We start from the raw sequence: 21,720 nt of genomic DNA, 5'->3' as shown, positions 1-21,720 counted from the left end.
ATAAAAAAATAATATGCTCCTTCAAATATTCATTATTATGAAACATTTCCTATACCCCCCTTCACTTCTCCCTTCTCTGATTTAAAAACATCTTGCTCATTGTCTTAATCATCTTTCCTTTTATAACATTAAATGATCTTTTACTTTATGACATTACATTAAGGTTTTACCTCAGATCTCTGTGATTTACCTGTCCTTCCCGCCAGTGGTGTGAATTGCGCACTGCCACATCCCCTCGATGTGACAACTTATTTGCTTCCAAAAGCTCTATTTAGTAATTACTTTTAACAATTTAAGCAAACTCATATGGACATAATGGGAATGAAGCCTGACTCTCCCACTTTTTTTTCAATTTTGATTAATCGTGCTAATCACATCTAACATAAAGGTTTGTTTATATAATAGCTATGTGTATGTATACATTCACATATATCATTTTTCGCGATTAATCGAATTGACAGCACACTTTACCCACCTATTTCTACATTTGCCCAATTTTAGTTGCTTTTGAATGAAAGATCAGTCAGATAGACCCAATATGTTGCTCTCATCCAATGCACCCACTGACTCACTCTCTCTCTCTCTCTCTCTCTCTCTCTCTCTCTCTCTCTCTCTCTCTCTCTCTCTCTCTCTCTCTCTCTCTCTCTCTCTCTCTATGAGCAAGTTGCAACAGGAACTCAACTTCCTAAAGCTCATCTCAGAGGAACCCGCATTAAAGCCGTGCAATAATTCAGCGCTGCCGCTCACAGCGACGGAACGGATATCTGCATGTGTTTTGCGAGGAGTCCGGATCTCCCCTGCCAAGCCTTACGTTATAATCTATGGGGCGAGGACGGGCACAATTGACGTCAAACATTAAGAAAATCAGCACTGCAAATGGGTTTTCAAAGTCCTGCACTATTTGTAATATCAGGTAGTTTATTAAGCTGCTTGTAAAGCGTCATTTCCAAGTTTAGTATGAGGAAACGCAAGGCTTGTTTTTCCATTCTGTCTACAATTTTTCCAGTCCAACTGACCTTTATGTAACTATGATCTAACTAAAGGCGCTGTGTTCTTGTTCCGTGCCGGATCAGACTTTGCCTGAGAGCATCATCCGTATAAAGCACCTGAAGGACTCATTCAGCGGCTACAGCATCACCAATGGCGTGATCCTCCGGTTCATTGTCACTGCAATGGATGATAAATCCAACAAACTCCTTTTAGTTCCTGTTTTGACCGTTTTATTTGTCATGATCGGCTATCAGTACATCTGTCCAGCTGGGAGCACGTCCTGTCGGTTTGGGAATGGAGAGAGTTTTCCGTTCTCCAAATATCCCCGAGAGCCTCCGGATCCGGACGAGGACGGTTCGTTTAGATTCCAGTCCAAATTCAACTTCACGCGCGAAGACCTCGAACGCCACGTGGATTTCGACATCAAGGGAAACGACGTGATCGTGTTCCTCCACATCCAAAAGACCGGAGGAACGACGTTCGGGAGACACCTGGTGCGGAACATCCACCTGGAACGCCCGTGCGACTGCCACTCCGGCCAGAAGAAATGCACGTGCCACCGTCCCGGGAAAGCGGAGTCGTGGCTCTTCTCGCGCTTCTCCACGGGCTGGAGTTGCGGTTTGCACGCGGACTGGACCGAGCTCACGACCTGTGTTCCTGCTGTGATGAATAAAAAGCAAAAGAAAGATGCGCCATTGAACAGGCGGTAAGTAGCTCATAAGAAAAGCGAACAAGAAATAAAAGTTCATTTGGTGACACTTTAAAATAACTTTCAGCACCAAAACATCAGAAGTTCAGGAGCGGTGTGTAACACTTGTTTTAACATCTTTAACTCTAGCACCTTTATACATTCAAACTTTAATAAAACACATATATCGGTATTGACTGATATATGTTCATTTTTTATGTTATTGTTATGGGCCTGATAGGAAGATTTGGCCGATATATTAAAGCAGATATGGATTATTTCATTCAGCTGAGACACTTCACATGTGCACTGTTCGCCATGATGTTTTTGAATTGCTTGAAATATGATTGAAATCACTTCAAAAAGGAAAATACATTAAGTGCAACATGCACAGAGCAAGTCAGTCATATAGGCTAAAATTTGGATTTAGATTTAATAGCCAATATATCGGTTATCGACTTTCAAATATAAAGAATTATCGGTTATCAGCCAAAATGTTCATAGCGGTGCAACCCTAAATAAAATATTCCCATATTTGTCTGCTATAAATTCAAATATTATTATAATAAGTACAAACAACGCTGGTGTTACAACTTACCCCATACTGGAGTGAGTTGTAACACCAATGTAAAACAGATTTTTAACATTTTGTAGCTCTACATGGATTTATTGGGGTAATCAAATTTAGTTGTTTAAAATTTAGCCTATACCGTAAATCCTTTTCTATGGTCACTTCAATCAAGAGGGTTAATAATATATAGTGATTTTACCCCTTTAACTCATTATTCGCCCTCATGTTACAAAACTCACATAAGAATATCGGCCCGTAGTTTAATGACATTTGTTGCTGATTTGAAAAGCCTGCATATGTAAAAAAAGTAAGTTGTTATAAAGTAGTGTTATATCTGCACAGTGTGACTGTGAAAGCTAAGTGTTGGTGACAGAGAATATATCTTATTTTTTTGTCGATGCTTTGCAATATTTTTGCTAGTGTCATGAGTTTGGATTCTTCATAATCTAAAAATGATCCACATCTGTGAATATCATCTCCCTGCAGTGCATGGGCCATTCTGACTCGTACAGTTTTGAATATGTGTGCGACTGAGTGTGAGAGAGCTGTAAATATTTTGCACAAAACTGCTTATGTCAAACTAAACTAAAAGGGAATGAAATGTCTACTATGTTTTTAATAAGATTTAAAGGGACAGTTCACCCCAAAATGAAAATTCTGTTACCATTTACTTAGAGAAGATATTTTGAAAAATGTGTGTGTGGGGTGGGGGTGGGGGGGATTTCACAATGAAATTCAGTGTGGTCCAATGTCATTTGGACTCTTCAAAATCTCTTCTTTTGTGTTCCACATGCAAGAATGTCATACAAATAAATTATGAATTTGGGTGAACTGTTTCTTTTAAGACTTGTTCATTGATCACAGTGAGACAGATTCGTCTTGATGGGCAGGGCCTCTAAACATTTAGGCTCATAAATCTAGTGGGCTGTGGATACACACATATTAATATGTGTTTGCAGCAACCCGATCACACTAAATGCGTCTCTATAGCACGCAGTGTGTTTATTGTGCAATTTATATGCGAAAATGAGTTTTTACGTGCATAGGATACGAAGGGGTTGGTTAGGGTAGGTTTAGTAGTGGTGTGGGGTGTGTGTGTATATTATATGTTTGGGTAGAATTAGTGGTGTGAGGTGCGTGTGTATTACACGCAAATGAACTGCGTTTCTCGTCTCAGTTGGCCTTCTTCAAGCATGTTTATGATTGTCTTCTAAAGGGTCTCTTTACCACAGAACATAAATCAATACTCTCAGCTGAGCAAGTCAAAGGTGTTGATTGACTCCACAGGGCTTGTACACTTCCATTATAATGTTATTATGGGCAAGAACAGCCAAAGTACTGTTTTGAGTTGATTTAACTCATTTTTCATTAGTTGCTTCGGCTAAAAAAATGTGCATGTAGAAATGTCGTAATGCAAAGTGCAGAAGGCAGTGGAACACTATGTATTGCACCGCAGCTTCTCACTTTTCTGCATGCAATAATGGATGTGGTTTCAATTACACGATCGTGTTACGCTGAGAGGTCTACGGCAGACAATAGTGGAAAAAAAAATCCCATCTGCTTCCACAATTCAGAATATTAATCCCCTCCCCACACATGCACACACACACACACACACTGAATCTCTCATCTTCTAAATCCTCCGTTCGTTCGCGATGCCTCGTCAAGCAGGCACTCCAGCATTCAAGCGGATAAAGGCAAAACGAGATGTGATAGACCAAGAGAGATAGCTCTGAGCTTTTTATTGGGTACTTTGTGAAGACAAGTGCTTCTGAAATGCACTTCCCCTATAATTATGTATTATTGTGTTGGCATTTGAGATACTGTGTTGCAAGTAAAGATGCAGGACTGCTGAAAGCGTGTGCATGTGTGCACTCACTGGAGAAGACATGACCTGTGAGGTGCAGGTTTCTGTGTGTGTGAGATTGGCCCTTGTGTGTGTGTGTATATGCAAAAGACAGCATAAGGCATCAGGCATGTTTGGAAATGGAGCACTACAGGCATTACATTAGCAATGCATGAAGGAGTGCAGCATGTCCTATGTGCAGCAATAGAATAACAATCCTTTATAGAGGCTGCTTTGTATTCGCACAATAGAAGCATGTTTTGTTGGTGTCTCCCATTAATATAGCTGCTTCTGGGATATTTAGAAGTCTTGCTGCATTGTCAATTTGTGTTATTTCTTTCTTTCTTTTTTACTTATCACTCCTTGAATATCTCTAAGGAACCAGTGGGAAAACCACAATGGGCTGACACTCTGACCAGAATGCAACAAAGAAAGGAACATTAAAGCATTAGTTAAATAAGGGTATGTTTGCATGACAACGATGTACTAAAAAATAATCCCCGTTCACATCTGCGAAAACGACTAAAATGCTGTATAATGCATGCCAGGCCAGTAGATGGCAATGTCACTTTGTAAAGAAACACTACACACCTTTAGACTGAACCAAGGGGGTAATCCATCAGCCGGAAGTTGAAGCTGCCTCCGGGGGCCGCCATTGTAGCTGGCTATCACCTGCTGTTAGCATCCCATTGACTCCCATTCATTTTGGCGTCACTTTGACAGCGAATAACTTTACATCTGAGGCGTCCAAAGACTCCATTTGTCCATTATTTATTTCTAAAGAAACACGACAATGTATAAAAGGCTCCATTACTTTGTATACGTTTTGGCCCCGTAGAAGCCATTCTTGTAAAAATAGGCTAACGATTGCGTCATAACCACGGGACGCTCTGTCGCACAGTAGAGAAATTACCGTATAGACAGAAGTAGAAGCTCGTCGGCAATCGTTTACTGTCTATGAGGCAATCGGGTGGACATGGAGGCATAAAGTCAAGGGAGAAGCCCATAGATAGAGAGTTCATAAAAGCAACGGGAAAAAAAATATTTCAACAACAGATTTGTTTCAGATTTCAATTCAGATTTGTCCCGGCACAGCTACTAGAAGGTCAGAACGGTTGCTCACGTGACAACTAAGTCGTCAAGCTCAGTTTGAACCTGCGCAGAACGCTTGGCTATCAGGAAGTGAGTGCCCATGTTGGGCTTCAACTCTCTCCGTTGAAATCAACGGGGTCGCTGTGTCCATTTCTTTTACTGTCTATGAGCTGGCTGAGTGCCGCCATGTTGTAGCAGAACTTCACTTGCGTTAGCATTTCCATTGACTCCCATTCATTTTGGCGTCACTTTGACAGCGAATAACTTTACATCTGAGGCGTTTAAAGACTCCATTTGTCCATTATTTATTTCTAGAGAAACACGACAATGTATAAAGGGCTCCATTACCTTCTATGTTACATTATGGCCCCGTAGAAACAGTTTTTGTAAAAATAGGCTAACGATTGCGTCATAACCACTCGACTCTCTGTCGCGCTGTACAGAAATTACCGTACAGACAGGAGGAGAAGCTCGCAGGCAATTGGGGGGACGTCCCGTCAAGGGAGAAGCCCAGATAATGAGTCCATAAAAGCAACGGAATACTTACTCCTGCTCACTCACGCCAAAGAACTCTTTGCTCAAGTTCCCCGTCTCTGCAAGATTAACGTTGGCCATTTTCACGCACAGCTACTAGAAGATTAACGTCTGTCAGACAGGTTGCTCACGTCATCAAGCTTAGTTTGAGTCGGTTTGAGTCTGCGCGTCAGGAACGGAAGTGCTCAAAAATCGCTAAAAATGGGCTTCAACTGAGGTCCAATGAGATGGCTCTGTCCACTTCTTATACTGTCTATGGACTGAACATGTAATACACATGCTCACGACGTCAGTTTTTTCACACATTTTGTAGTTTACACGGAGACAATAACAGTATTGTTTTCAAAAACGTGCACTTTGATTCCCGTTTTTAAAAATTAGCATTTTCAGGCCCCCAAAACACTGTTGTCGTGTAACCAAACGCCCAAAATGCATATAAAGTTTTCCGTTTGTAGTTGAAAATGGTGTCGTGTAAACGATTCTGCCACCATTTATACATCCTCACGTCATTCCTTCTTCATGTCAGAAACCTTTTATGGAACACAAAGATGTTTTGAAAAATGTTTATACCAATTTAAGTCAGTGGAGTAATTTTTATTAAATGGGCAAAACATCAGCTGTTTAATTATTAGTCAATTATAACAGAATTTCAATATTGACAACTCTCGAAATAGTCTTGGCATGTTAACTCTTTCCCCGCTATAGCATTCATTTTTAAGTTGCCAGCCAGCACCAGCATTTGTGACAATATTTTGTTGTGTGAATATAACAGTGAAAATAATAAAAGAAAAAACGGAGCTTCTGCCTTTAAACAAACAAACAAATATTCTAGCTCAGTAATTTTTTTTATTTATTATTATTAAAAATTGAATGTGGGTAAGTTTCATCCAAAAAACAACATTTCAAACAAAAAGCTGAGAAAATGAAATACGCGTTTTGTCAAAGACTTAATCTGGGTCAGATTAAGAATAAAGATCAAAAAATTAATTCTTGTAGAACGAGTCCATCAACACCCCCAAAGCTTGCACAGTCGTGTACCTCTTTGTGCGTTCGATATTTCATTCGGTAACGTTAGGCGGTTTTGATTTAATGCTGTTAAATGTGTGCTGAAGTCGTGTCTGCTCCTTCTGGTTTATGCAGATCATCTTCTTCTTCGCTTGTTTGTGGATCCATGATGCTGTACTATTTCAGAAGAGCATCGCCAGACTATCCTGCCAAGTGCATAGACTTTCTAGCATTAATATTAGGCAACATTTTAGTTAAGGACAGTCTTGTTTCACAAAGTCACATTTTGATTGGCACATTTGATGCACAAACTTCCCGCGCCACGAAAAATGCAGCTCTACTGAGTAGGCTAAAGGTATGATGAAATTATTTTTTTTATTTTTTTTTTTATGTTTAGAGGGCTAGTTAGCTGATTATTTCACTGTATTGTTATTGTTTGTCACCGGTTACAGTTCAGCCTGTTCTAACTTGCCACAAAGGATGCATCTGTTAAACGTGTGTGTTACGTGTTGTGAAACGTGTTTATTTCATGGATATTGATGAGTCGAATTTTGAATATGTTAGCCTTTTTTATGTAATATTATTCAGTGCTCTGCCATCTTTGCACAGCAGCTTACAGTTTAATAGTTGTAGTATGTCAATACGCACAACCGGCACATCCGGGAACTTAACTGTCAATTTCGTCCCCGCCCCTTTTGGGGGGAAAACAAACTAGACTTCCCATAGACTTCAATACAAAATAACAGCAAAAACCAACGTCCGTACACAGCCGACAGGAGTAAATAACTTAAGAAATCACTTATATAAAACATGTCAAGTAATTATATGCCATAGAGCGTAAAAGATACATACACAAACTTAATTTGGTCAATTTAAAAACATGTCCGTTTATTCTCCCAGCGTCAAATTGGTGTAACAACCCCACCCAGTGAGGTTATATATATTATAATGTATATTATAAGACAAAATATATACATTTAAAGACGTTTACTTTCAAAAACGAAGTAAAATCATTCACTGGCTTACCATATGGTGACTCGAAGTACTATACGAGTAAATGTCAGGGTAAGACCATAGACAGTAAAAGAAAGACACCTCTGGCCACTGGGTGGGGTTGTTACACCAATTTGACGCTGGGAGAATGAAGGGACATGTTTTTAAATTGACCAAATTAAGTTTGTGTATGTATCTTTTACGCTCTATGGCAGACAGGGTGGACATATAATTACTTGACATGTTTAATCTTAATGATTTCTTAAGTTATTCACGCCTTTCGGCTGTGTACGGACGTTGTTTTGTGACGCTATTTTGTATTGAAGTCTATGGGAAGTCTAGTTTATTTCCCCCAAAAGTGGGCGTGAATCTGTTCAGAGACATTATATGACGTAGCGCTGGTTGTGCGTATGGCAGGGAAAAAGTGAATGGATATGACTACGCTAATGTGTTTGGTCTCGGTGGACTATATCCGCTACACAGTCAGACACACTGCTGTGAGCATGTAAGATATGCTGCTGCTGTATGAATAGACATACATAAATCCCTTATCAGATCTAGGCAAGTGGAGCTGGGGAGGTGGAGGGTTTCAGAGGAAGAGTGACAACCGAACCAGATTATTTAAATGTTGAGCAAGCAATCTCATTGGCTGCTGAATCAGCAGAGGCACAGTTTCATGACTGAACTAAATGTGTACCACCATCTCTTTCTCTAGCCCCTTCCTTCCATTTGTGGAGCTAAATCCCATTCTACATATCAAACTTGTGTTTAAGCCCCTGTTGCCGTCAGACACCAATCAGAGTCAGCCATCGCTCCCAGCGAGGTATTCTTGTAATCTTCGGATTCCTTCAGAAAGATTAGTGCAAGAGAGAGCGGCAATCTCATCATCTGAGTGAGAGATTACCATCCAGATTTATGCAAAGTCTCGGTCTTGCTACCAGTTGTGTGTCCTCCCGCTGCTCTGGGGATCGCTGCCATCAGCTCCCGTGGTTCTATTCTTAATGTGTTTTTTTTTTTATGTCGTGCCCTTTCGTCTCTTGAGGATTCAGAGAAAGAGAGGTTTATAATGAAAATTAGGCTGAGATGACCCCCATCACTGGCACCAGCACTTTTTCAATATGCAAGCATGTCGATTTGTAATACTTAACACATTTTTCCAGTTTTATTCAGCAGAAAATGTTATTTCGCAAGCACATTTATTTCAATCAGTTCTCGGTTACGTATCAAACTTTGTCTCTGACGTTTCTTTCAAGATTTTCTTCTTGCGAAGATATGGCTGGTCTAGGTAATGAGAATTAGTACATTTACATTTTTGAGTTCATTTTTGGACTGCGCATATTTTCTTGGCACATCTGAGCATATTTCGAGACATTGTTGAAATCTCTCTAGCAGGAATAATTTGCATACTTTGATTCAGCTATACTCATAATCATTCACAAAATGGTATGGGCAAAAAGAGTCTTTTCATTGTACAAAATGAAATATATTTATGATATATATTTTATTTCAATGACTGGACACAAATGTCATCAGGGCAGTCTGAACGATTGTCCTTCTATCACTTGTGGCAATAAAATAATGTTGGACCGGTGGCACTGCGTACCTTTAAACACTTTGAGACGGCTCATATATTGTAAAGTTTGAAACATACTGCGATGTGGCCACCAATCAACTTAAGAGCCAATGCAGAGAGATATGCAGAGAGTGCAGTACACACACAGAGCTTGATGCCAGAGGTGTGTTGAATCTGGTCCAAGAGCCTTTGGGGTTTGGTGCTGGAGCTCTTAAATGCTATCTAGTTTCAGAGTCCTTGGGTATGCAAAGTCAGGAGCAGATATATGCATGAACACACTGCTCTCACACACACACACACACACACACACACACACACACACACACACACACACACACACACACACACACACACACACACACACACACACACACACACACACACACACACACAACGCCTCTCTCACTCCCTTTGTTGAATTCTCCTTTTACTCCACTTCCAGTCTTGCATCCCCTGGGGTTTCAATCGTCTTCCAATAATAGACTGCACTCAGGTCTGGGATCAGCAATGAGGCACAGTGTACGGGCTGCAGTGAAACTGATATGTGTGTACTACTATAGTCTCAGAGCCTAGGTCTCTCTCACTTTCTCTCTCTCTCTCTCACTTAACACACACACAGCTGGCTAGTTTTGCTTAAAGTTGTGGCCTCTTTTCCACTAAAAAAACACATGCCTCTCTGCCACACTACCAAAAAGAAGAAGAAAAAAAAAAAAAAGTAATAATAAAAATAATAGCTTTATTAATCAGTATTTTGTCTTGTTTTACAGTCAACAAAATATCTAAACATCCTTAAAACAATAACTTAAGAAGCACTGTAGTTTCACAAAAGGTTATCTTAAATTCAGTTTATGTACCTTCTCATTGATAAAGTGTTTTCTGGTTTTCAGTATTTAAATTCAGATTTATGATTTAAAGCTGCAGTCCCCAACTTTGTTGGGTTAAAAATTATCCAAAATATTTTTTGAGCAAGTACATAACCAGCCAGTGTTCAAAACTATCTGCTTGCCTTAGCTCGATTTTTTTAAGAAAAAAGAAAAAATCTGAATAAGAAATAATTTTTTGCTGTGAATCTGCTTGCATCAGCATCTGTTTTTTGGATATTGCTTCGACCACCTTTTTACATTTTTCCAGTCTATAAAAGCATAGAAAGTTATTTATTAAAAAACCCATTTCAATATTTTAAATGATCACTGCCTTGTATCATATTGGGTATGCACAATATATCATTACCATATTGATTATCGGACAATATTAGAGATTTATTTGATAAAGTGAATCTTTTAAAACAGTAGTAAATTAATAACAATGTTAAATGTATTCTTTAGCAAATTTCAAAAGGAATGTATATTTCCATACTGTACATTTATAATGTTGTGATACGGTCACTTACAGCTATTGACTTTATTTTTAATCGTTTTTAATTTTATTATACCAAAAAAAGTATAGAATTGTCATATCAGCCATTTATTTGGCGATAGCATGAAAATAATTATTGGCTTATGATCTAGGCCAAAATTATAAAAATATTGGTGAATCCCTATGATATATCATCATTTAAAACATTCACTCTCTGCTCATTGTGTGCATATGAACATTATTGTTTGCTGTCTATAACAGTAGTTTCTCGTGTCAGTGCCAGAGCAGGAATCTCTGAGTGAGGGTTTGGCTCAGGCTTGTTTTTCTAATAGTATAACAGATCAAATTGGGCAGCAGAGAGAGTGTCAGGCTCAGCATCTTTATGCAGTTTTTATAGTTGAGTGTCAGTCGGGAATCCAGTGCCAACCAGTTGGCATCAGCCATGAGAAATCACTTCCTTTGCAGGTCTCTTTATCAGAGAGACAGAAAGACACGGTTTTATACGTGTGTAGGTGGATAGGAGACAGACGGGGAGAGCGAGGGAGGGAGACAAGAGAAACTGACTGTGTGAGCATATATGTTTTGTAGCTTGCCGCAGTTGTATGTTGTACACGTTCCTGTCCAAAGAACATCCTTCATCAGTTGCTTACCAAAGGGATCATATCATAAGAAATCAAAATCCTGGACTCTAAAAAAATGCTGGGCTGTTTCAAACCATGTTTGGGTCAAATATGTAATGTAATGTAAGCATTTTATCCCTCAAAACTCATCTTTGATCACCAAAATGACATATGTAAGCGTTTTTTCTTCATGCCTTAAAATAGCTTGAATGTAACTCTACACCCTTGCCTTATTTAGTATATGTGGTTCTATGAATATGCAAATTAGCCCCGCCTCCACTCACTCACAGCAGCTCAGAGCCACTCGTTGATGATCACACATTGAAGTTATTGGTTACAAGGTAATTTGTGACGTCAGAAACACCAGTGGTCTTTTTTTTCACTGCAGTTTTAAAGAGAAAATACTCAGCAATGTGGTGTTGACATGAATTTTCTAATGGTTTGTCTTAAACCATATTAAAAACACCACATAGGCATATAAACAACATTAAAAATGAGATTTTCACCACAGGGGGACTTTAAAGAGGTCATCGGATACAAAATTTGCATATAAATGTGTCTTTGCGGTGTGTGGATACAACCACCATACAATGAAAAAAATCCATTCACTCGTATTTCCGCCCTCGGCCATTTGTATACTGTCCATCAAGGCAGGTTGCCAAGGCAGCACTTTATGTGTCTTGTGTCGACACCCCCCATGGAAGACAGGTGGGGTGAGCAGTTGCTCATTATCATTTAAAGAGACATGCACCGAAACGGGTCGCTGTGAACAGAGCTGTTTTTGAGGAGGTAAAAGGGTGTTGTTTTACACAACCATTGAGGAATTTTAACCAAACTATGTTACAAACTTTACATGAAGACCCTAAAGAACAGGGACGTGCACAGGGGGGTTGCTCAGGTTGCCCGGGCAACTGCCCATATGCCCTTCTCGACTCAGGTTGCCCTTCCGAAAAAAAAAAAAAAAAAAAATCGTACAATGGATGCAGAATTTCACGTAGGCCTAGATAAAAAAAAAAAAAAAATTCGCAAAGCCTCATTTACTTCCATTCGGGCACTCAGCTCAACTGTTTACGTGGCTGCAGCTCTGCACGCACATAGACTGCACGCGACCGGTGCGTAAGACCCCGCCTCCATCTCGTGTGGTCATAGCGCGTCAATTAATGTGTACAACATCCATGACAAAATGAAGCTAAACTATCCTTCTGGTCACGAAAAGAGGAAGAAGAAAAAAAAACATGAGAGTGAATTGCGGGAACAACAATCAGGTAAACTTGTGTTCTCTCCTCTCTAAGTTTGATGTCAGCAAAGTTTGATGTTTTTCGGTCTTGCTAACCTAGCTGGGCAGGCAGTGCATCTCTTGCATCACTTTGTGCCTGACAAAAGTGAGAGTAAAATACAATTATTTATTACGTTTGTTCTTGATAAACGACAAAGTGCAACGGTGATTGTTTACTGCAGCTCAGAAAACATAACCGCGTCGCCGCGTTCATATTGTCCGTTCATATGCGCGTGCACGAAATGAAACTCGCATTTTTCAAGCAGAAATATGTGGAGACCAGACATACTGTACAATACATGCACGTGAATGATGGCACTCCCAATCAAAGTACACATTATAAAACAAGACACTGATTATCTAGTCTCAGTGTAGTTAATAACTCTAAACAACTGCACTAATTATGCAAGATAGAAAGCAATGGATTGACAATTTGACATTGATTGACTATTGATTTATAGGCTATATTGAATTTAAAATGTTGATTAGCTGGACATACTGGTCAATATGGATGCACATCCCTCAGTAAATAATGACCATAAATCAAGAATTGCTTCAACATGCATAATAATAAATAACAAAATCATACTGATGCCGAAAATACCCAGGCTGTATAGAGAACCAAAGTTAATCCCAAAAGCCAAAGCTCAGGGTTATAATTTATTATTTTCTTCTTATTTATGTTTACGTTAATATTCACTTGTTATGTTAACATTCTATAGAAAATACTCTATTCAATAGGAAATATTGTTTGTTTGAACCTCATTCTGTTCTATATTGTTGTACTTATTCTTTGACTGTTTTGTTTAAAGGAGGGAGGATTGTATGGGAGCACTGAAGTGTCAGGTGTGACTGTGTGGCAATGGCAAATAGTTTACATAGCTCACGACATCACGGGTCAGGTAGAGGCCCCTTTAGCAGAAGTCAGGAGACCCCTTTCAGGTCAGAGCAACTGCCCCTCAAAATTCCTGTGCACGTCCCTGCTAAAGAATCATACCAACTTGTGGAAAATGGGCATCCGATGACCCCTTTAAACCAACTGTTGGGTTTGTCCATATTTGACCCAAACGTGGGTTGAAACAACCCAGCATTTTTAAGAGTGTGTGTGTAATCAGAAAAACGAGCATGATGTACTATTACAACATACTCTAATTTTCAGAACTCAAAACTTCCTCTATAGTCCAGAAGTAACCTGCAGAAAACAACTTTTTCTGAACTTCTGCAACTTTGTGGTGTTACAGATAGCTAATAACACTTAATAAGGATAATAGGAAGCAGGATAGATACTATTATTCCTAAACTTCTCCAGAATTAATATGGGAAAGTTCACCAAACTTTGGGCCAAATTTACTAAACGGAAAATGATCGTGAGAGCGCAATTACAAAAAAGCGCAGATGGAAGTGGAAAGTTCTGCGCGTGATCTACTGACGACGCACAAATGAAAGAACGCAGACGCAGTCAGATCATTTCCATAATAACCAACGCAATGTACTAGTTAGCGTCTGGTTTAAGATGTGCTTTTTTGGGGCGGTAGATAACTGTAAAGTAAATTGACTAGCTCAAACCTTAGTATATCACCTTGCATGATTCATTTAAATACTTAAATTTTGCATCTGAAAGGGAAACTCCTCCAAGTGCATTTGCAATAAGGTCAGCCGCAAAAATAACCCTTTCCACGCCTTTTCAGCGCTAATTTTTCACTGCGTGTTTTATCCTGTAAGTAAATCCTGACAGTAGATTTTTAACTCCAAAAGAGGGTTTGCGCTGGCACAAGCTGTTAGTAAATCTGGCCCCAAGTGTTGTTCCTGCCTGTTTAGCATCTGATGCTTTAACTATATTTCTGAAGGATCCATCAAAACAGTATGTGTGATGCATTTTGGAATGGATTGTTTTGGGATCCTGTCAATATGTAATGCAGGCTTTTCAAAAGAGCTGTTATTAAATTGGAAGATGGAGCAGTATATATATATATATATATAGATACACACACACACACTTTTTAATATACTTTTATCCAAGGATGCATTAAATTGATCAAAAGTATAAAAAAATTAAATAAATAAAAAAGATTTTTAACAGTTAAAATAGTTTACATTATCAAAACATTGTTTGTTCAGGAAGCATCTAAATAAAGTGTTAGCAGATATTAATCAGTGTTGGGCTACTAATACTCTATTGAGAGTTAGTTGACATGTAGTTGCAAAATTACTTATAGTTAGTAAAATGTCTAAAGTGGTCGAAAAATAAAGTGTTACCAAATTTTTTACATTATAACTTAAAAGTTAATGTAGTGTTTTTGTCCAAATGAACTAGACAGATGAATGATTGATACTTTTAATCACTGTCCCTTCCTTTTTTATATATATTTGTACCTGAATAATTTCATATTTAAGTGCTCTTGTGTTGGCCCTTGTGTTTTGATTGTGACAGCTCCCTAGTGAGCGAATGCTGAAGTCCTGCAGCGATAACTGTTTCAAAACACAAGTAAATAAATAAGCAATACATTATTAAACCAAACAAGGTCATGAAAGCATGAAGTGTCAAACGTCTGAGTGGAAATTTAAATTCGAGCACAGACTGTTTACTTTGGGGCCCTGGTGGCATTGAACATGAGCATTTCATCCGTCACAGTGTGACAAGCACTTCAGTACAGCTCTCAGAGTCTCATGACGATACCTGAGCCAGAATATTCATCCAGACAGTTATTTACTTCTCTAAACATCAGTGCAAACTTCAACCATGATCTGCACAATGTATAGGACGGATCAAAGGCTAGCATTTTCCTTAAATCAAAATGGACAATTCTTATTTGTAAAAATTGCGGTATTTCTTATAAATGATTTATCCATGCTCATCTTTTTTTTTTAATTCATGTGCCCTCCTCATAATCTTTAATGGAAATTAACTTCCCCCTCCCTCTTGCAACGACATCTCATATCATATCATCTCTTCTCTGATGACGTGTTTACTGGCGTGAGGGCGGGGCAACCTGTCACTCACATGAGATCCACCAATAGCTAACAACAACCATCCAATCAATTGGAATAAGTTGGAAATAGAAAGTCTCGTGAGAAGCGAGAACAAGCGAGAAACACAAACTGCTTTATGGCAATTCGACATAATTCTATGATACTGTGTGTGATGTATTACCCACCTTGGTAGACATAGCTCCACACGATAAAGTTGGCCGGCTCCGATAATAACAAATGCACATAAGCAGCGGTAGAAAGCGGGAGGAAGGCGCCGCAAGTGAGTTTTTTTATGACAGTGTTGTGAAAATATAAGCCGCACAGCTGTAGGGGGAGCTCGATGAGAAAACATGCGACAACAAAAGTGAAAATCAGCGAAGAAATTACTAGAGTTGCCAAGTTCCCCTTTAAAGAGTTATAAGCCCTGAACAAAACCAATCAGCTACGAGGTGAATCACAACACTACAAACTTTGATTTGAAGCAAAAACGTTTTAGAAAATCGGACAAAAAGACAAAGGTACAAGACTGTGTACTAAACGGTTTTAGTGAAGGAAAGAACTACAATCTCATGAAGCATTGCGAACAGCATAATCGAATTAAAAACGATGTACAAATATAAAACTATGAATTTACAAATATTGATTATATGTTTAAAAACAATACATTTTAAATTTATTTCAAAATATGCATATACAAACATTTCAGTATTTTGGAGCACGCTGCTTTTTTTGGACTCTCTGATTGGTGTAATTTTCTGTACAGCATCATGGGTAGTGTAGTTTTTCACCAGGAATTCCCCTGTTAAACTAGCCTGGTTAAAACCAGACCATTCTCAGTTGTAACTGAGTTATGGTCTGGAAAAGCGTCATAGACAAATCATTTCCAGAGGGGCGTCACCAACGGACGTCGCGGATAGACCTAAAACCAATCAGAGCGATGAAGGAGATGACGTATGCAGAGCGGCGGAGAATCTCCGAGTGTTGTTCTTTGCTCGGTTTTTAACAAAAAGGAAACGTTCAAATCGCTTAAAACAGACGCGATAGCTGATTCGAACGAGTGATGTTCGACGGCGGCATCCATCTTTGTAATGTAGGCTACAAAATCTGCTTCAAAATCAGCGCTGTCGTCATCGTGTAAAGCCCGCCCCAACGTTTCTGATTGGTGCCTCGATTTCGGCGGATTGGAAATGGGCTTGAATGAGCTCTTTCCCAGACTAACTTTCAGAGCAAATCTAAATTTGCCGGAAGTTGTCTGGGTTTTCCCAGGCTACTGTTAAACTTGATTATCTAAAAATAATGCCGGCTGACGGCTTCAACAGAAGCGAATGCCATGGATTAACAACCTCGTAGCTCATAGTCTGTCTTTAAAGGTTTAGAAGTTATCGTTCAAAATCAACTTCCTTATGGAGAAAATGAATGGAGTTTTTACTTCCGGAACCCGACTGTTGCACTCTGTTCCCCATGGACAAAATTTACATTTACATTTGTTCTAGTTCCAGAAGCCGTTTCACTTGAATATATTTCACAACAGGGAAGAAAAGACTATCGCAACTTCCGTTTCATGCAGACTTTCAAATCAGACATTTATTGGTTTAGGTTATTTTTAATCATTTTGCCCCATTCTTGAACTTCTTTATTTTTTTGTTTACTCCTCTTGTAGTAAACCTGTTAGCTGTTATACCTCTGTGGTCAAAATGCTGACACAAGCATATATTTTCCACCACATTACTTTGAGCTTTTCCATGTGGATCACAGCGGGGCGTCTTGTCTGCAGCTCATACATAATGATAACAGATCAAAGCAAACCTCCTATCAAAGCCTTTTGTTGCACAAATGAGCTAAATGAGTGAACAAGCGTTCCCCTTATCTGCCCTTTATCTTCTTATGTTAGCTTGTGTTGGAACACATTTTTCTTTTGCAGTGTCTTATGTTCCCTCAGTAGCTGCTCATTATCAAAATGTGTTTGACACATATAGGAGGAATGGCAGCAATCTTTCCTTTTTTAACCTGTATCTGTGGCGAACACATTGGTATCATATGAATAGTGGCCACTTTATGAGACATAGTTGCTTGTTAACAAACAGCAAATCACAAAACGACAGCATTCAGATGCACCGTAAACAAGAAAGATAGCAGGCCATATCACAGTGTTATTGAGTCGCTCTAAAGAAATGGTGCTATTTGCTCATAACATTTCTGGAAAATTGTTATTTTTTTCCTTTTAGAAGGGATACTGTTGAAATTTCAGGCCCAAAGTACTGGAGCTGTAATTGTCATCGACATTGGAGCACTATATTTTTGCCAGTGCTGTTACGATTAAAATGCTTTGGGTTTGAATGGGGTTGAGGATCAACGTTCAACGAGGATTAATGTCTATTAAATGAAGGTCTGTGCATAACAGGGTTGAACAGAAAGTGCAGGGTCAAAGACCAAGATACATTTCTGTCAGTCCATTCAGAACATATTATTTGCATTTCAGAAATATATGAGATTTAATTATATTTTAATTTCAGTATAAGCCAAATGTGTTTGAAAGACATCTCTTATGCTCACCAAGACTGCATTTCTTTGATCAAAAACACAAGTAAAAACAGTAGTAATATTGTGAAATATTATTAGTACAATTTAAAATAACGGTTTTCTATATTTTAAATTAATGTATTCCTGTGATGGTAAAGCTGAATTTTCAGCATCATTACTCCAGTCTTCAGTGTCACATGATCCTTCAGAAATCATTCTAATATGATGATTTGATGCTCAAAAAACATTTCTGGTTATTATCAATGCAGTTTTGCTGCTTAATATTATGTGGAAACTTTGATAAACGTTTTAAATCTTATACTGACCCTAAAGTTGAATGGTAGTGTAACTGCGTAATTGGACATGCAAATTTGATGTTTGTTTTTCATAAGAATATAATTTAATAATGAAATGAACGTTTTATTATGTATAAATGTATTTTGCTTTACACACTAAACTGATTGTCAGCTGTCAAACACTGTTGATTACATCAGTAATCAGTCATGGGGACTCACATTTCCTGAGAATTCCTCAATCAGCTTTTCAGGAGTATCAGATCAGTGTGAATGTGGAATTATTCACCTAAAGCAGTCCATGAAGCCTGTGATCTCGTAGCAAATTACAAATCTGTTGTTGCCTTGGAGGTTGAAGATTTCTGTACTCTTGGCTTCCTACATTGTGCTGTTGGGACTGCAGGCTTGATTTCTTTTAGCTCTGATCTCCGGCAGTTGTATTGACTTTTGTCCTCTTTTAGATTAGTTTTGAACTGCTACTCAAGAAGCAACTGCCGGTAGTAGGAAAGTCAGAGGAAAAGTGGCAGAGCTGTAATGCTGACATAGTGTCCGCCTGTGTCACTTCTCTCTGGAGTTTGCTAGTCGTGAGGTAATTGCGACTTTTTATTTTACAATTCAGACTTTTTCCCCTCGCATTTACAAGTTTATATCTCACAATTCTGACTTTCTCACATTTGCAAGTTTATATATCACAATTCTGACTTTATAACTTGCAATTGTGAGTTTATATCTCTCAGAAGATGAAGAAGAAGATGAAAAAATTAATTGTTTTGTCTCAAGATGCACACCACAACAGTAGGCACATTTTAAGGCACATTTATAAAATCTACTTATGTCCTATTGAACTAAGGTCTAATCCTGGCTTAAACTAAGCCCTGTCTGTGAAACCAGGCCTAAAACTCACAATTGCAAACTTATATCTTGCTATTGTGAAGTCTGAACTGTGAGATAAAAAGTCACAATTACTTTAAAAAAAATAAAAATTCAGTGGTGGAAACCAGCTTCTATAGCTTTTAGTGTAATCATCTTGAAATTGTTTTCAGCAGGTTTTTTGGTACTCTGGAAAAATATACTCTACACAAAATGAATGGATGAGACTACAGTTAATTATTTATTAGATATAAACACAGAATTTGTTTTGAGTGGCTTGTTAAAAACATTGCAGTCTGTTAAGGCGGACCCACACGAAAACATTTTTTAAATCTTATCAGATTTTCTAAATATGAGAGACCACAAACATGATGATAAAAAATGATAGTGTGTGGAGTGCCACACTAATGTGACAATGAAAGCACACCACACACTAACAGATTCCATTCACAAACAACCAGATTCCTGACTGTGAACACAGGAAATCTGGCAAAATCTCTTGCGGTCAAACGTGATTTCAGAGTAAACAAACACGGCAGACGATGGACAAGACATGTCGATAATAGTGTTTGGACGAATGTCGTGGAGTCGTGGAGACTTCCGTCTTCCGTCAGCTCGCTTTCGGATTTGGTATCGTTTGGTTCCTCCTCGTCATAATCTACAGAGCGTGCGCGTTTGTCCTCGGGGTCCCACCACAGAAAAAAATGTGATACGATAATCTAGAATCGTCAAGATAATCGTGACTTTATAGGATTGTCGGAAGGGGAGAATTGGGCCCATCGGCCTGATCATCTTAGTTGCTAAAGGTTAGATAAACAATACTTAAAGAGATATTTTCCCCAGTGTATTTCTGAACTAATATGCTGTTATTTTTAAAAGAAGAATTTTGGAAGAATGTTCTTTTCCTTACAATGACGGTTATTAGTGATGTCTGTCAAGCTCCACAACGGACCATAAACATTTGGAATGACACGAGGTCGAGTAAATAATGGCAGAACTTTCATTTCAGAACTAAAAATGTTAAAACTGACATTGGATACTGTAAATTGATATGGTAAAATGTTAGGTTTACAGTGTGCCTGTAAAGTGTATAATGCTGTGTGCTATAGTCAGCATGGCTCTAATTGGCTGCTAAGCAACTCTTGTTGGTGAATAGGTGACAGGCTGCCATCAAGTTGGATTTACTATGCTGCAATAACAATCACTATCTTGTCCTCCATGCAGTTTTGTGGAAATTAAATGAATATGGTTAGACGTGTAGTGGAAATTGATCTTGAGTTTGTTGGGTTTTCATAATGAAAATCACAATGCATCTTTTCTTTTGATATATGATGGCTTTGTCAAGGGATGCTGCAGACTGCAACTGCAATCACACCAGAACCAATTATTAACAGGATGATGACATAGAGAATGGATCTCGAGATGGAGGCGGGAATCAACACCAGTTGCTTGATGATACACATAGGCCTGGTTTCACAGACAGACAGTATCAGATTATGCCAGGATTAGGCCTTAGATCAATTAGGACATTTAAAGGGGAACTAAGTAACTTTTTTACCTTAACCGAACAGCTTTGGAGTCATGTTTATAATGTTGTAATGTTTATATTACTGATTTCTTGTTGAATGGTGGTCGTCTCGCACCCCCCTGGTGCCTGTGAGCCGCAAAACCACCCTTGCAACTTTGGGCCGCCAGCCTCAGTGTTAGGAAGTATCGTGTGATATCAGGTCTCGCGAGGTCACGAATTGCTTTACGGCAAAAAACAGATCTGATAAAATTCTGATAAAATGAGCATCAAACAGAAATAACCCGGCGCCGTATACATGTGGTGTTCGAGGCGCACATACAATTCAGACTGCCGACAGTTAAACAGGGCGCGCGCAGCTCTTAAAGGGGCCATACCTTATTTCCACTCGTTACAGCGTCCATCCTACTGAACAGGTACCAGTGTACAGGGGGAGGGGATCCGGCCGTGAGTGCGAGCCATCTCTGCGTGAGTGCCATTCAGGACAGTACAAGTACCCCACAGCGACTCTAGGGGTCGCTGTTTGACAAAAACGGAATTCCTACTTAGTGCTGCTTTAAGTAGCTTTTATAAACATGGCAAAAAAAAATATTACTGATGTGCATCTTGAGACAAAACAATGGCAGTGACATATTTTAAGAAATGTCAGTGCAAGTTACTTTCAGTTGAAACAGCTCAAATTTGCATTTTAGTCTGGGACTAGTTTAAGCCTTGTCTGTGAAACCGGAGATTGATTTGTACTAATAAATAGTAACAAAATCATCCACACTCGTCATGATAGCACTTCAGAAAGAGGTCCTCTATTAGCTGGCAGTGTTGTGCACTATTCTGAACAGGGAATGCCTTTTGAATTCCTGAATCTGAATTGAGCAGATAACAAATAGTGCGCAGAATTTGAATTTGAAATGAAACTGAATTGTGTTCCCCAAAGAACCTTTCAGTGAACAGTTCTTAAAATAATCTTTTTTTTTTTTCTTAGTGCAAAGAACATTTTAATA

At 38.8% G+C, this 21,720-nt stretch overlaps 1 protein-coding gene across 1 annotated transcript in view; it reads left to right on the top strand.

Annotated features, from left to right (window-relative positions):
* The first annotated feature begins 659 nt into the window (after positions 1–659).
* Positions 660–21,720, top strand: part of hs6st3a (heparan sulfate 6-O-sulfotransferase 3a) — a 37,045-nt gene continuing 15,984 nt past the window's right edge. The window contains exon 1 of the mRNA XM_056266967.1: positions 660–1,696. Coding sequence (XP_056122942.1) covers positions 1,173–1,696 — 524 coding nt within the window. The 5' untranslated portion in view covers positions 660–1,172. The remainder of the gene's footprint in view (positions 1,697–21,720) is intronic.

The sequence above is a fragment of the Rhinichthys klamathensis genome, unplaced genomic scaffold (assembly GCF_029890125.1).
Source record: "Rhinichthys klamathensis goyatoka isolate OS25496 unplaced genomic scaffold, OSU_Roscu_1.1 h1tg000254l_1, whole genome shotgun sequence".
NCBI classification, from domain to species: domain Eukaryota; kingdom Metazoa; phylum Chordata; class Actinopteri; order Cypriniformes; family Leuciscidae; genus Rhinichthys; species Rhinichthys klamathensis.
Note: the sequence above shows the minus strand (reverse complement) of the source record. Positions and strands in the feature narration are given on the sequence as shown.